Here is a 16,769-nt window from a genome sequence, read left to right on the forward strand (position 1 = left end):
TGGCCTACCCCTTATTCTTAAACTGTGGCCCCTGGTTTTGGACTTCCCCAACATCGGGAACATGGTTCCCGCATCTAGCGTGTCCAATCCCTTATATCATTTTATGTCTATCATATACTTATTAAAGTCCCATCTTGTGTGTGGGTGTGTGTGTGTGTGTGTGTGTGTGTGTGTGTGTGTGTGTTATTCTACCTTCGTCAAAACACTACGTGCAACTGTTGACATTTTTACAGATTATTACTCACATTAACCTAGTCGACGCAATAAACAGGTTCCCTTCACATTTCATGCTATATTTCAAAAGTTATTCATCATTAAAAAAGCCAAAACGGCCACACACAGATTTTTCAAGCAGCTTCGAATGACGTCACAATGCCCCCGCAAGGGGAGGGGGTCACCGCCCTCTCCACCTCCCCAACTGTTTTAACTTCATAAATTCGCAAGGGGGGGGGAGGAGGCCGCCACATAGAAACATAGAAACATAGAAAGTAGGTGCGAGAGTAGACCACCAGGTCCGTCGAGCCCGCACCGCCATTCGCTCATGGCTGAACACTAAACAGACACACTTACCCACAAACAGTAGACACAAGACACAGAACACAAGACACTACCCTTCCCTTTATACCGCTATCACCCCTCTCCACCCCAAAAACCTCGTGATCTCCTGGGGGAGGCAAAAAACCGGATAAAAACCCAGGTCCAATTCGGGAAAAAAATCCGGGAAATTCCTCTCCGACCCCAATCTAGGCGATCGACACTTGTCCAGGAGATCACTCAGGTCTTACTATACTAACCATACCTAGGTCCATATCCCTGCCCTCTCCCCGTAGCCCCTTATCCCCTTGGCAGCTAAAAAACCATCTATTTTAGTCTTAAATATATTTAAAGTTTCTGCTTCCACTGCTCCCTGGGGCAGTGAATTCCATAAATTAACCACCCTCTGGGTGAAGAAGTTCTTCCTCATCTCAGTTTTAAAAGAGCCCCCCCTTATTCTGCAACTATGTCCCCTAGTTCTAGTTTCCCCGATCATTGGGAACATCCTCGGTGCATCCACCCGATCAAGGCCCCTCACGATCTTATATGTTTCAATGAGATCGCCTCTCATTCTTCTAAACTCCAAAGAGTAGAGTTCCAGCCTACTTAACCTTTCCTCATATGTCAATCCCCTCATTGCAGGAATTAATCTTGTAAACCTTCGCTGCACTGCCTCCAGGGCTAGTACATCCTTTCTTAAGTATGGACCCCAGAATTGTACACAGTATTCCAAATGTGGTCTCACTAATACTGTGTACAGCTGCAGCAAGACCTCCGTGTTTTTATACTCAATCCCCCTAGCAATAAAGGCCAAAACTCCATTGGCCTTCCTGATTGCTTGCTGCACCTGCATACTAACTTTTAGTGATTCATGTACTAATACCCCTAGATCCCTTTGCGTTGCATTACAACGCAGCTCCTCCTCATTTAGAAAATAACTTGCCCTATCATTTTTTTTCCCAAAGTGAATGACTTCACATTTATTAGTATTAAACTTCATCTGCCAAGTTGTTGCCCACTCACCTAGCTTATCTATATCCTTTTGCAGACTCTTCCTATCCTCCTCATCCCCTACTTTTCCTCCCATTTTTGTATCGTCCGCAAATTTTGATATATTACACTTGGTTCCCTCCTCCAAATCATTTATATAAATTGTGAACAACTGGGGTCCCAGCACCGACCCTTGCGGAACCCCGCTAGTTACCGGTTGCCATCCCGAGTATGAACCATTTATCCCCACTCTCTGCTTCCTATTTGTTAGCCAATCCTCTACCCATGCTAATATATTACCCCCAATTCCATAATTTTTTATTTTTAGCAATAGTCTCTTATGGGGCACCTTGTCAAAAGCCTTTTGGAAGTCCAAGTATACCACATCCACCGGTTCCCCTTTATCCACCCGGGTTGTTACTTCCTCAAAGAATTCGAGCAGATTCGTTAAACAGGACTTCCCCTTCACAAAACCATGCTGGTTCTGTCCGATGAAGTCATGTTTATCCAAGTGCCCCGTTAGTGTTTCTTTAATAATTGTCTCTAACATTTTACCCACCACCGATGTTAGACTAACCGGTCTATAGTTACCCGCTTTCTGTTTACTTCCTTTTTTAAATATAGGTGTTACATTGGCCATTTTCCAATCCACTGGGACCGTTCCTGCCTCCAGGGAGTTTTGGAAAATTATCACCAATGCATCCACAATCCCCACCGCTATCTCCCTCAAGACCCTTGGATGTAATCCATCAGGCCCAGGGGATTTATCCTCCTTCAGTCTCCTTAATTTCCCTAATACCACCTCCTTGGTGATCTTAATAGTATTTAGCTCCTCCATTCCTACCGCCCCCTGTTTATCCAACGTTGGAATATTTTTTGTGTCTTCTATGGTGAAGACTGATACAAAATACTCGTTTAATGCCTTTGCCATTTCCATGTTCCCCACCAACAACTCTCCAGCCTCACCCTCCAATGGACCAACGTTCACCTTAGCCACCCTTTTTCTTTTTATATAGCTATAAAAACTCTTACTATTAGTTTTTATGTTGTTTGCTAAATTCCTTTCATAGTCTATTTTCCCCGTCTTAATTAATCTCTTAGTTATTTTTTGCTGACCTTTAAATGCTTCCCAATCCTCTACCCTCCCACTATCTCTGGCTACCTTATATGCCCTTGCCTTCAGCCGAATACTATCCTTTATAGTTTTACTGAGCCATGGCTGACTGTTCTTACCCTTACCCCTTTTTTTCTTCATAGGAATAAATTTTTCTTGAAGGTTATACAGTAGACCCTTAAACGTACACCACTGCTCATGTACCGTCTTATTCTTGAGTCTGCTATCCCAGTCAACTTTGATCAGCTCAGTCCTCATACCTTCATAATCCCCCTTATTTAGACTAAGCACCCTAGCCTGAGTTTCAACCTGCTCCCCTTCTATTTGAATATGGAATTCGACCATATTGTGGTCACTTGTTCCCAACGAGTCCCTAACTATGACATTTTTAATTAATCCTGCTTCATTACACAGGACCAGATCCAAGATTGCCTCCCCCCTTGTCGGTTCTGTGACATACTGTTCTAGGAACCCGTCTCTAATACATTCTATAAATTCTTCCTCTAGTCTACCCTGCCCAGTTTGGTTTGCCCAATTAATATGAAAATTGAAGTCCCCCATGATTACAGCAGTTCCCTTTTTACATGCGTCAACTATTTGCAGATTTATGTTCTGACTAACAGCGTCACAGCTATTTGGAGGTCTATAAATTACACCCACTAGTGTTTTTTTCCCCTTATTATTCTCTATCTGTACCCAAGCTGTTTCACTATCCTGATCCTTCAACGCAATATCCTTCCTCTCTATTGCCGTTATTCCCTCCCTTATTAAAAGGGCCACCCCTCCTCCCTTTCTTTCCTGTCTATCTTTCCTAATTGTCGAGTACCCCTCTATATTTAACTCCCAGTCCTGATCCCCTTGCAGCCATGTCTCCGTAATGGCCACGATATCATAACTATATATACTTAATTGCACCGTTAATTCATTTATCTTATTACGAATACTCCGTGCATTTAGATAAAGCACTTTCAGATGATTTTTACTACCCTTCCTTTCCGTTTTTGCCCCTTTTACATCTAGAGCTTTATCTTCACACATTCTGTCTCCTGTCACATTTTGACTTTCCGCTTCCCCACTGATACCCTGCTCTATATCCTCTACCCCTGCCGTTATTACCCCCCTTGATACCTCCTCCCCGCTACTTAGTTTAAAGACCTCTCTACTGCCCTAGTTATATGATTTGCCAGGACCCCAGTCCCAGCACCGTTCAGGTGAAGTCCGTCCTTACAGAACAGATCCCCCCTGTCCCAGTACTGGTGCCAGTGGCCCAAGAAACCAAATCCATTATTCCCACACCAGTCTTTGAGCCACGCATTCAGCTTTTTAATTTTACGTACCCTCGCCGATTTGGCCCGTGGCTCAGGTAGCAATCCGGAGATCAGTACCCTCGAGGTTCTGCTTTTTAATTTATTCCCTAACTGCTCAAACTCCTTCAGCAGATCCTCCTTCCTCGTCCTTCCTATGTCATTGGGCCCCACATGGACCACGACCACTGGATCCTCCCCCTCCCACTGCAAATTTCTCTCCAGCATCGCAGAGATATCCTTAACCCTAGCACCGGGTAGGCAACACAGCCTTCGGGACATGTTCTGCTGGCCGCAGAGAACCTTATCTACCCCCCGAATAATACTATCCCCTATCACTACGGCATTTCTTCTAACTCCCCCCTCTTGAATGGCCTCCTGATCCACGGTGCTGCAGCCAGGTTGCTCATCCCTCCCACAGCCCCTGATCCCGTCCTTACATTGAGTAAGAGCCTCAGTCATGCTCGTCAGGGACAAGGGCTGTGGCTCCTGCCGCATCTCCTCCTGGTTCCCCCTACCTGCCTCGCTGGAATGTTCTGGAAACCTCCCTTTGCCTGGCCCAGTTGCACTGAAGATGCGGCCTTGCTCGGGTCGGCCCGTGGCCCCGCTCAGGTCGGCACCAGCCCACCGCCTCGCTCGGGTCCATGCCCGCCTGCGGCCTCACTCGGGTGGGTCGCCCGCGGCCACTGCTTCCCTCCCTCAGCACGGTGCTCCCTCCTCACCGCCCGAATTTGCACATTCTCCCTGCAAGCGTGTGGTTTTCCTCCCACACCCCAAAGACGCATTGGCTTTGTAGGTTAACTTGTCTCTGTAAAATTGCCACTAATGTGTAGGGAGTGGGTGAGGAAAGTGGGATAACGGAACTTGTGTGAATGGGTTGACAAAAATGCTGGAGAAACTCAGCGGGTGAGGCAGCATCTATGGAGCGAAGGAAATAGGCGACGTTTCGGGTCGAGACCGTTCTTCAGACTGATGTGAGGTGGGGGGGACGGGAAGAAGAAAGGAAGAGGCGGAGACAGTGGGCCAAGGGAGAGCTGGGAAGGGAAGGAGAAAGCAGGGACTACCTGAAATTGGAGAAATCAATGTTCATACCGCTGGGGTGTAAACTGCCCAAGCGAAATATGAGGTGTTGCTCCTCCAATTTACGGTGGGCCTCACTCTGGCCATGGAAGAGGCCCAGGACAGAAAGGTCGGATTCAGAATGCGACGGGGAGTTGAAGTGCTGAACCGAGCGGAGGTGTTGGGCGATGCGATCGCCAAGCCTGCGCTTGGTCTCACCGAGGTTGATCATACAATACAATACATCCTCATGAATCTCCTCCTCACTGTGATGGAAGGCAAATCTTGTCTCTACCCTGCTCTCCATTCTTCTCCCGATATCAAAGCCCCCGGCGGGCGATGGCAAGTCCCGCGGCCATTAAGGCCGCGCCACGCGATGTAAGGCACTGATGTTGATGTTGGAGCCCCCAGCGGGTGCTGGCAAGTCCCGCGGCCGTTTAAGCTGCGCCGGGCGATGTAAGGCCCCGCTCCGGGTCGCCGTCAACCCCGCAACTCCGGCGGGAGAAGTTGCCGTTGCGGGAGCTCCGAAAAGCGGTCTCCCACCAGGGACCCGCGAGCTCCCGATGTGACCGTCCACCGGACCTGCGGCTGGAGCCTCCGAAGCTCCGGAGTTGGGCCGCAGCAGCGCGCCACCACAGCTCTCCACGCTCCGAAGCCGGCCAGCCCCACGACGGTGTGTCCGGAGGCTCCGCGACTGGAGCCCCCAGATCGTTCCGGTTGGAGGCCGCTCCACGGTGCTAGGCCCCAACGACAATGGAGACCCGACAGGGAAAAGATCGGGTCTCCGGTGCAGGGAAGAGATTTAAAAGTTCCCCCTGCCCCCAACACACAGTTAAAAACAATAAAAAACCACTACAAACTATACACTCAACAGGACAAAAAATTAAAACAGATGGATTGCAGAGGCCACTGCAACATCGGTCGCGCCACCTATAACATGCGTTGAATAATCCAACCACATTTTTGTTTGGAAGTGGAAAGAAATAATAGAAATTGCATTCATTGCAACGTGTAAAAAGAGTTGAGATACTGTATTATAATTTTGCTGCATGTCATTGTGGTATATATCATGTCTTGATTGGTGAATATGTTTAATTTGTGACTTTATTTGAAGCAGAAATAATATGCGAATGCTTCATTGAGCATAATTCCGACTGGTAACTACGCACTTCGTCCGAGCACATTATCGCACGCGTCATGCAAGCAGTCTTAAATGACCACCTAAACTGTCATTTGGCAACCTAAAAAGCTGCCAAGGTTGCCCGGCTGACAAAAAAAGTTAAGTGAGAGCCCTGCAAGGTGTATAATATTTTTGACACTGTCTTAGGCCTTTCCTACATATGCTGTCACAACACACTGTAATCTCTAAACAACCCTTCAGTAATTTTCCTTGCACTCCATTTCAGAATAATAGTGTTTTAAGCCGATAACTCGACACTAGCACTGGCAATAGATAAATAAATAAAAAGCTCAGCCTTCCAGCCCCTTATCTCATTGACCACGCTCGGCTGCAAATCGGTGTCAATCTGGTGGACTCTTCCATCTTACTATAGTCGTGGAGGTTGGGGATTGGGAGGGGCCTCATAAGTGGAACAACCTAGGGCCTCTCTTCATCTGAATCCGGCACTGACCCTCCTCCCCCCCCCCCCCCCCCCCCCCCCACACCCCTGCTCCCCCACACCCCCACGTTGCGTTAGGGGAATGGGTTGCATTTGCGGAATGGGTGAATGCTGGAATATTGCATTGGGGAGCAGACCCAACAGGTCTGCACTTGGTCTAGTGTTTCTATCAGATATCCTCTCATCCTTCTAAATTCCAGTGAATACAAGCCCAGTCGCTCTATTCTTTCATCATATGACAGCCCCGCCATCCCGGAATTAACCTCGTGAACATACGCTGCACTCTGTCAATAACAAGAATGTCCTTCCTCAAATTAGGAAACTAAAACTGCACACAATACTCCAGGTGTGGTCTCACCAGGGCTCTGTACAACTGCAGAAGGACCTCTTTGCTCCTATATTCAACTCCTCTCGTTATGAAGGCCAACATGCTGTTAGCTTTCTTCACTGTCTGCTGTACCTGTATGCTTACTTTCAGTGACTGATGTACTAGGGCACCCAGCTCTCGTTGTATTTCCCCTTTTCCTAACCTGACACCATTCAGATAATAATCTGCCTTCCCATCCAAAGTGGATAACCTCACATTTATCTGCATTATACTGCATCTGCCCACTCACCCAACCTGTCCAAGGTACCCTGCATTCTCATAGTATCCTCTTCACAGTTCACACTGCCACCATCTTTGTGTCATCTGCAAATATGCTAATGTTACTTTTAATTCCTTCATCTAAATTGCTAATGTATATTGTAAATGGCTGCAATCCCAGCACCGAGCCTTGCGGCACCCCACTATTCACTGCCTGCCATTCTGAAAATGACCTGTTAATACCCTACCCCCAATACCATGTGCTCTAATTTTGCCCACTAATCTCCTGTGTGGGATCTTATCAAATGCTTTCTGAAAGTCCAGGTACACTACATCCACTGACTCTCCCTTGTCCATTTTCCTTGTTTTATTTTCAAAAAATTCCATAAGATTTGTCAAGCATGATTTCCCCTATGTAAATCCATGCTGACTTGCACCAATCCTGTTACTGCTATCCAAATGCACCGCTATTATCTTTGATAATCCAGCATCTTTCCCACCAAATTAGGAGGAAACAGCAGAGAGAGGAGGATGTTTCCTGAAGCCAATAAAACTAGCTCAAGATACCTTTGATAACTACAGGGGAAAGAGAGACGAGAACCAAAAAAGATCCAAAATTATTTACAGAATTATTAGCAAAAATACAATACATTAATAAAAATATAACTGTATAACATATTGGAAACATTATTTTTAAGATAGCTGCTTACAAAAATACTATAAATGCATTACAAATATGCACTGGCTGGCACAGAGTGTTGATCACCTCAAGGGATGTTCGCTTTCTTCAAATACTCAGTCAGCTGCGATTATACTAAGAAAACAAAGTGAAATATTAGGAATATACCTCAAGTACAACAACTGTTCATTAAAAGGAATTAAATGATTGAACTTAAGGTAAATAAATTATTATATACATTGCCAAACAATTAGCTCGATTTCCTGGGAAAGAAGAAAATGTTCATAGGCACACAAGAACACGACGAAATAGGAACAGGATTAACCCCACCGAGCCTGCCCAGACTTGAATATGATCAAGGCTATCTATGCTGGTCTAAATCCTCTTATGTACAAGATATACAGGCAAGTGCTTGGTTTGCTTGGATTGTGTATCATAATGGGCAGCTATAGTATCCTGGAATTTGCATGACTGTCAATTAATCAACCAGACTACAATTTCCCAATTATGTGTGAATTTGTGTTTTTTTTTTGCTTTTCACTGTTAGTAATATCTTAATGGGTCTGATGAGCTTTATCTATTCCGATGCACAATATTTGCAGCAAATCACACTCTCTAACCATTTCTATGATACATGATCTGATGGATTAGTGTTGCTGAGGAATGACTTCACACTAAATTATATGGATATAATAGGCATAGTGGTCTACATACAATTCCTTCAAACTGAAAATGTCTTTGGTTATCCCTCTTGTCTTCCCTTCCCTTACATTTTCATTTAATTAAATCAAAATTTAAATCAATATCCTCTGCTTGGGAACAAAATCAATAACATTTGTTTGTCCGAAAGGGAAGTGCCAGTGACCAAATGATAATTTTGATCTGTATTTGACATAAACGGCCTTCTCCCATTTTATTTCAGAACTGTACCTCCATCTTAATAGAATTAACCTCTTTAAAGAAAAGCATAGCTTTCTTCACAACTCAGTGTATAATAATGATTTTGAACCAAACGGAAGATTCTGAATTCTATTCTGCTTAGTGGCAGGTTAGGTTATGTTAACTGGAGCAACAACTGAGCTTCTGATTTGGAGGATGAATGCAAAGTAAACCAGCTTGTTCCTGTTTACAATGTATTCTTCATGCTCCAGTTTCCTTCTACATCCCAAAGAAGTGCGAATTTGTAGGTTAATTGACCTCTGTACACTGCCCCTAATGTTTAGGGAGTGGATGTGAAAGTGGGATAACATAGAACATGTGAAAAGGTGATTGATGGTTGACGTGGGCCAATGGGCCTATGTCCATGCTGTATCTCTAAACTAAGAGAATTGGGCTCAGTGTTTTTACCCTCAGTCTTGGCAACGTAACAAGCAGGAAAGGGAGTTCACAAAATTCTGAAGAATTTGCCCAGATTTGAAAGTCGCTTCCAAACTTGAATACAAACCCATAGTCACTGTACTTGCAAGAACAGGCATGAACATTTAATAATGAAAATCATCTGGAAATGTGCAGAGAGATTGTTCTTCTTACCTTGAGAAACTCATCAAGCCCACGATGTACAGAACCAATTCAAAGACATAAAAAACCAACAATATTGCATTGATGGTCAGTTCCAGCCTTAGAACATAGGTCTGTATTATCAGATAGTAAATTGCCATTATTGTAGATGGCCCAAGAAGCACCAGGCTAATAGTGAGAGGCACCTTGCGTTGAGACAGATTCCCCTTGGAACCTAATGCAAAATTTAAAAAGTAATTAGATAGATATTTATCTTACATTCAACTCTTCACAGCAGAGATGACTAATTGCAGTTTCAGTCTCTGTTACTTCACCCAGAGCCATTTTACCATTGTGCACCTGGAAAATTATTGTTTTCTAGGCATCACAGCCAAATCTCACCTCTCCTTACCCAATTGTCAACCATTTGTCCGTCTCAACTTGATTCCCATACAGCTGCAATCCCCAATGACCCAGGTTTCAAGAGGCCAACCTCCAGAATTTTCTCCATCAGCTCTCAGCCTTATTGAATGGTTTCCTTGGCAACAGGCTATTTACTCGCTCCTGCACTACTACTTCGCCGTTTTATTCCACAAGGGTAATTTGTTAATGTATTTTTGGCCCCATCACTTCATTTCAATTGCTCAACACTTTTCATTTTTCTCAGCACTCGTTCAATATGCTGGTGACATGCACTTTGAGCATTGTGTTCAGTTTTGGTCATCCTGCTGATAGGAAAGTGGCCACTAAGCTGAAAAGAGTGCAAGGAAGATTTTAAGAGGGTTAAGGGGGTAAGTTCTCTGTTCGGAATTAAAGGAGAAGGTGTACATAGTTACGGCATTATGTTAATTTTAATAATTTCTAGTTTTCTCACTTACACCTCCTTGACCTATTGTTTGTCTCTTCACTTATCCCTTTATCATCCTGTTTTGCATTATCATATATTTTGTAATTATTGTCTGCCTTCTATTCAATCACATACTTTTGTTTTATTTTCTACTCTTGCCATTTTCTGCATCTTAAAATGTATAACATTTCTAACTTTTTAATTTCAGATTGTAGATTATTATTCTGAAACATTAACTCTGCCTCACTCCCCACAGATACTGCTCGACCTGGAGTACTTTAATTTCACTTTTAAAACAAAAAATATTTTTCACTTTAGATAGACGTTGAATTCTCTAATTTTAAGTAAATGCTACCAACACTCCCTTCCCCTCTTGCCCTCTTCCTTCACCCTAGATTAAACAGTTCCAAAGTTCGCTACATTTATTTCCTTTTTGAGATCACACCTTCTCTAGCCAACATTACCCACCAGGGCAGCACTCTACCTGAGGTCATTTGTTGCCGCCTCCGATTTGGTCTTTTCTCACCTCCAGCTCTTCCTTTCCCCTTCCCCCTCCATCCCCTACATTCAGTCTGAAGAAGGGTCTCGACCCAAAACATGACCTATCCTTTATCTCCAGAGATGCTGCCTAACCCGTTGAGTTACTCCAGGACTTTGTATCTATCTTTGGTATAAACCAGCATCTGAAGTTCTTTGTTTCTACATTATTTTTAACTTTGTTTGACAAGTAGTAAGATCCAAGGAAGGCAAAACACTGCATTCAACCTTCAATGAAATAAATAGTCAATAAATAAAAAAATCCCCCGTTATTGTCTTCATGGCACTGGCCAGAATTCTAAATTATCTACTTTCATAAGTTATGAGGCAGAAAAGTCTGAGACATAATGTCCCTGGGATTCAACTCTATACAAACTTTCAGAAGTAGTTTTAGGGTAACTTACCAAAGAATATCCTTATTATTTCAACCCCAAGGTACAAAAACAGCATGACTAGATCCAAAGCCAGGTTTGCAGAGGCATAGGGCAACACCAGACCTATAACATATAACAAAGGAGCATTACAGGTTGGACAAGAAGTTATGCGTGGAAACTGCACATCTCAAGTCTAAGTCACGGCCAGACCTGCCACAGAATATTAGCAAAACATGGAATGATTGAAGCAGCAAGAGTTGCTTGTTATTAGTACACTCAGAACATTGGCCAAGACAAACAGTGGACCCAATAATTCCAACAGCTCCTTCCAAATGTGCGACTCCAAACACCAAGAATGTCAAAAGGCAACTGGCCATGGATATATCAACAAGTGAAAATTCCTCTCCAAGGCACATATCATCTTGATTCTGATATACAGTATTGTTCCTTTATCATTACTGGGTTGAAATCCTGGAACTCCTGCTCCTGAGGACTATGGAAGTACCTTCACCAAAAAGAACTCCAGCTGTTCGGTGACTCACCGCCACCTTCAAGGAGAATTATAGACGGGTAATACATATTGGCCTTCCCAAAGACATTAGTTTAATAGAAAATGGATAATCTCACGAAATATACAAGATGCAAGAAAGGATTGACAAGGTGGATGTTGATAAGACTGTTGTCTTTGGCTCAACGTCTAGTAGGAGATGTGGTTGGCCATTTAAGATTGAGAGGAAGGGAGTTCTTCAATATTAGGGTTGTGAATCTTTGCCATTTTGCACCCCAGTGTAGAGCAGATGTTCAGTTGTGGAATATATGCTGGCTAAATGTATCTGGTACCCATGCCAACAACATCCAACTCTACCTCACCCGTACCAAACTTTTCCTGGTTCATTGGATTTGATTTGTGACATTGCTCCCTCAGCATTCAAAAATGGAGGGGCAATAATAGTGTTCAATTAAATATTGGTAATACCAAAGTCACTACCTTCAGAAACACTGTATACTTTGTACTGAATATTTTTGTCCATCTTTGGCATTTTGTCTAATTCTAGGCTGAGCAGCCATCTCATATCCTTCCACTGAGAACGGCTGTTTCCATCTCCACCTTTATTGCTGAAACTCTGAACAGGATTTTGCTTTAATTGGAGCTTAATAATGTTAAAGCTCTCCTTGAGGGCATACATTTTATATATTCAAAGGATCGCATGTTTTTGAAATAATTCAAACAAAATTTGGAATTTTATTGTCGACATGTAGATGATCACTTCCTTCTAAAATTAAATGTGTAAGACCAATGAAATGACATTTCCACAGATAGCTCACAGGCCTCTCATCTACTGGTCCATGCATGCATCATTATTAACAGGTAAGCAGCAGTGAAAGGTATTTCTGTAACTCTATGTTTATACAAGGCAGATACCCAACATAATGAATATCTGATTACCCTGCCAGGAAATGCAGTACTTGTATATAACATATTTGAGTTAAGCTTGAACAATTTCTAACAAAAATAACTTGCTGACATTCATGATCCTAGCTCATATAATAATTTGCATGTTTATCGTGGCTTTAAAACAGTTAACCAATCCATCACGGGATAATGAGCATTTTAAAGGCTTTTAAAAGGTACCACCTAAATTGTAACAGCACAAATTACTCCAAATTATAGTGAAACAGGCATTTAATGTGTTTTCAGTTGTTAAAATGTTTAACTTTTACTTCCAGTTTTTTCATTCTACTGGAAATAATATTACTTAAAAAAAGAACCAAGCTATGTTGAAAATTTGCAAAATAAAGTGACAAAAAAATTAATTTTTTGCCCTCACAATCTACATTTTCCACTAGTCAATATAAATAAGAAATACAATTTTAGAAGCATAGATATCACATACTACAATTAAAAGTAACGATTAAAACTCACAACATAGGATTTAGAACTTACTTTTATATATGAAAAAAAGGATCTCTGCCACAAAGTATGCTGCAAAGTACCAGCTGTTGAGGAGTAGGAGAATTTCCAGTGGGGCCAGAGAGAGCTTTTGCAAAAAATTAAGGAAGGATCACAAATAACATTTTATTAATTGATGATTATATTTTAGCTAACTGAAGTTTCAGTAGTGTAACTAACTATTGAGAAATCATAAGCCTTTTATTAATGAGGGTGGCAATTCAGCATTATCAGGTTTATGTTATGGACATGACAACTGTGATTCGAATAGCATAATCCTAATTCCATGCAAAAACGACATAATCAGCAAAGGGAAGTCTTTGCAGCTGGTCTCGAATGTTCCTCGTTTTCAATTCTTTGCCCATGTGCATCAGGAATAATCATTAATTCATAAAAGGATACAACTGGAGGTGGTTTTCCTGTAAAATACAACAATTATTAGACACTGGTGCATGTTCCTCACAAACCATTGAGTAAAAATAAAGCACGTGTGAACTAAAGACTAGTCATGTGTAGGAAGGAACTGCAGATGCTGGTTTAAACCGAAGATAAGACACAAAAAGCTGGAGTAACTCACTGGGTCAGGGAGCATCTCTGGAAGAAAGGAATAGATGATGTTTCGCATCTGAAGAAGTGTCTTGACCCGAAACGTTACTTATTCCTTTCCTCCAGAGATGCCGTCTGACCCGCTGAGTTACTCCAGCTTTTTGTGTCTATCTAAAGACTAGTCATCTTGTCCAGGAAAGGCTAAATTTGACCTTTCTTGGAACACATGCTAATTTCAAGTTTATTCTAACTATCACAATTGCTGGAATTATTTATTGCTAAATCTAGGTAATTCTTTCATAAAATAATTTTGGAATACTTCCAAACCATATTTCTGCCTTGCTTCTTTTCTAAGTCACGAATAAATTCCGATCAGGCAAGCAGCAACCTTTGACTCAAATGATTATTTTCAATCTTGGCCCTCCCCTGTTAACAACTTATTCTCCTGTACAACACCTTCCATGTACACTTTACTTCCTTCAAGCACCTGGGTCATTCTACCTTCTACAAACCCTGGATCATTCAAATTTCTGTTACACCATGCCGTCTGACCCGCTGAGTTACTCCAGCACAAAATGCTAGAGTAACTCAGCGGGTCAGGCAGCATCTTTGGAGAAAAGGAATAGGTGATGTTTCAGGTCAAGACCCATGCCTTTTATTCATCAGCTCTGTGCTTGCTGATTCACACTGCTTCTCATAAGCAACACTTCATCTTTCATTTCAGGTCCCTCGTCTTTATAATCTCTTGTCCTTCCACTCTTCAAGACAATTTCACTCTAATTCTGGCTTTCAACATTGATCACTTTGCCATTGGTGCCAAAATCTTCAGGTGTCAATCCACCAATCTTTCCTCCTTAATCTTCTCTCCCCTGCTTTTATTTCTTCCTTTGATAACCCTTCTCAGCAGACTTTGATCGTTGTTATTGATAGTCAGTGCCAAATGTTATTTATTCTCCTTAATAAGCATCTTAGGATGTTTTACAACATTAAAAGGCATTTTTTTAAATACTGATCAGGTCAAATACAAACTTGGGAAAAGAAACAGGTTTATTTTTTCCCAGTATTAAGTTTTACTAGCAACAGAAAACATTAGAGGTAAAACAAGCATTAAGATGCTGAGAAATAGAGGGAGCCCAGACAGGGTGGAAGCAGGAGAAGTCTTGAAGCTGGAATCTTTTGTCAGAACTGAAAAAAAATCATTTAACCTGAAGCAAAAACTGTTATTCTCTCGTTAGTATTGCCTGTTATTCTCTCGTTAGTATTAACCAGCATTTTCCAAAATTAATTTTCAAGAAAGATTATAGTGCTTTACATTGGAAGAGGAAGGGAAATTAAGAATTGATATACAGACTAAACACAGTGAACTAGACACTGGTTTACAAAAAAAGTTGCAAAGTGTTGCAGTAACTCAGCGGTCACACAAGCTGTTGTTAATTATTGTTGGGGGAAACCCTAATTTCTCTAATATTGATTTCTATAATTTCAAGTAACCCTTGTATCTCCCCTCTCCATCCCTACCCCACCCAAGTCGTCTTGTTGAGTCTAATTGTCAGTAACTCGTTTTCACTTAGTTTCCGTTATCATCTTTACTTTTTTGGATATCTTTCATTCATTTGTTCTATATTTCTCTGCATCACCGTCTATATCTCTCGTTTCCCTTTCCCTTTGACTCTCAGTCTGAAGAAGGGTCTTTTCCGAAACGTCACCTATTTATTTTCTTCGGAGATGCTGTCTGACCCGCTGAGTTACTCCAGCTTTTTGTGTCTATCTTCTAATTACAGATGTAAATGGTAAAATGGCCAGACAGTACTTTAGTTTCTAGATACACACACTAAGCCTACTCCTTTCCAAATATGTTAACGTTCTGTTCCTGGTTGGGAAGTGAATGCCTCAATTCATTGACATTTTATGAATAAGATTTCACGATCCCGCTCCTTTTGTGCTCGTTTTGAGTAACAAGTGTTTGTGAAGGTCGCTGTTTGCTTGTCAATAACGCTTTAGAGGGTCGGGTTATGCTGGAGATCAAAGATCCTAGAGGAGCTCCTCTAGTATCTTTGCTGGAGATGGACTCGCCGCCGTCGCCCCAGATGCCGCCGCGACACTCACCTCTCGCCATCTTTGCCTCACCATGACAACAGCTCAGGCGACCATCCGTCACTTCCTGGTAACCAACCCCGGTCGGTATCACGTGGGATGAGCCAAGCACACAAAGCTCTTCGGCACGAAGTGCTGGCGGAATCAGCGGGACACGGGTAGCATCTGTGCAGTAGGAATGGGTGACGTTTCGGGTCGAGACCCTTCTTCAGACCCTCCTTCGTGTTTCGACCAGAATCGTCACCATTCCTTCTCTCCAGAGATGCTGCCTGTCCCGCTGAGTTACTCCAGCTTTTTGTGTCTCTCTTCGGTTTAAACCTGCACCTGCAGTTCCTTCCTACACAAGTGTTTGGTGGACATACATGAGGAGGGAGGAGGACGGGGGAGGTCTGACTGACAGATGCGTGGGTTAAGAGACAAGGGAGAAATGCGTGTCAGGTAAGGAGTGAAGTGTAAAGACAGAGGGAGGGATATGGATAGCAGGAGACAGGAGAAGAGGGGACTAAAGCAGAGACGGGGATGTATGATGTGATCTTTTTAAACCTCGCACTCAAATTTTATCAGCTACTAATCAAAAGGAAAAGTATTTAAAAAAACAAACAACACCGGACTAGACCTCACACAACTTGAAATTCCCTTAAATAATTTGGGGATCTTTTGATTTGGAGTGTTTTACCTGAAAATATGATGTCAACAAATCTATTTTTCAAAATTAAATGGATGCTTAATTTGCATTTCTGGAAAGCTTTCTTTTGGTGCAAAACACCTCCATTTTGAATATCACTAATTAAAGCTCCTGATATACTTCTCTACTATGAGAACATCTCAGCTGTAAACTGATTATACATGAACAAATTATTTTGTTTGTCTTGGAAAATTAGTTCAATGGTGATATTTCACTCTCTCCAGATCTGGTACAATGTGGCAACTCAGTGTACAGTGTACAATGTGTGCTCATCCAGTGTACAATGCTGTCTTTAATAAGGCAAGACACCTTGGTTAAGTAATCCAAAATACATACTTTCAACTTTATTTCAA

The 16,769-nt window shown here is 42.3% G+C and overlaps 1 protein-coding gene across 1 annotated transcript; it reads right to left on the reverse strand.

Annotated features, from left to right (window-relative positions):
* Nucleotides 1-7,604: 7,604 nt before the first annotated feature.
* Nucleotides 7,605-15,788, reverse strand: tmem216 (transmembrane protein 216). Its single transcript, XM_033039094.1, has 6 exons — nucleotides 15,744-15,788; nucleotides 13,494-13,510; nucleotides 13,086-13,179; nucleotides 11,171-11,263; nucleotides 9,416-9,617; nucleotides 7,605-8,020 (listed from the first exon to the last, which is right to left on the reverse strand). The coding sequence occupies exons 1-6, from the start codon at nucleotides 15,751-15,753 to the stop codon at nucleotides 8,002-8,004; spliced, it is 435 nt and encodes a 144-aa protein (XP_032894985.1). The 5' UTR covers nucleotides 15,754-15,788; the 3' UTR covers nucleotides 7,605-8,001.
* Nucleotides 15,789-16,769: the final 981 nt, after the last annotated feature.

Source organism: Amblyraja radiata, chromosome 20 (assembly GCF_010909765.2).
Source record: "Amblyraja radiata isolate CabotCenter1 chromosome 20, sAmbRad1.1.pri, whole genome shotgun sequence".
NCBI classification, from domain to species: Eukaryota; Metazoa; Chordata; class Chondrichthyes; order Rajiformes; family Rajidae; genus Amblyraja; species Amblyraja radiata.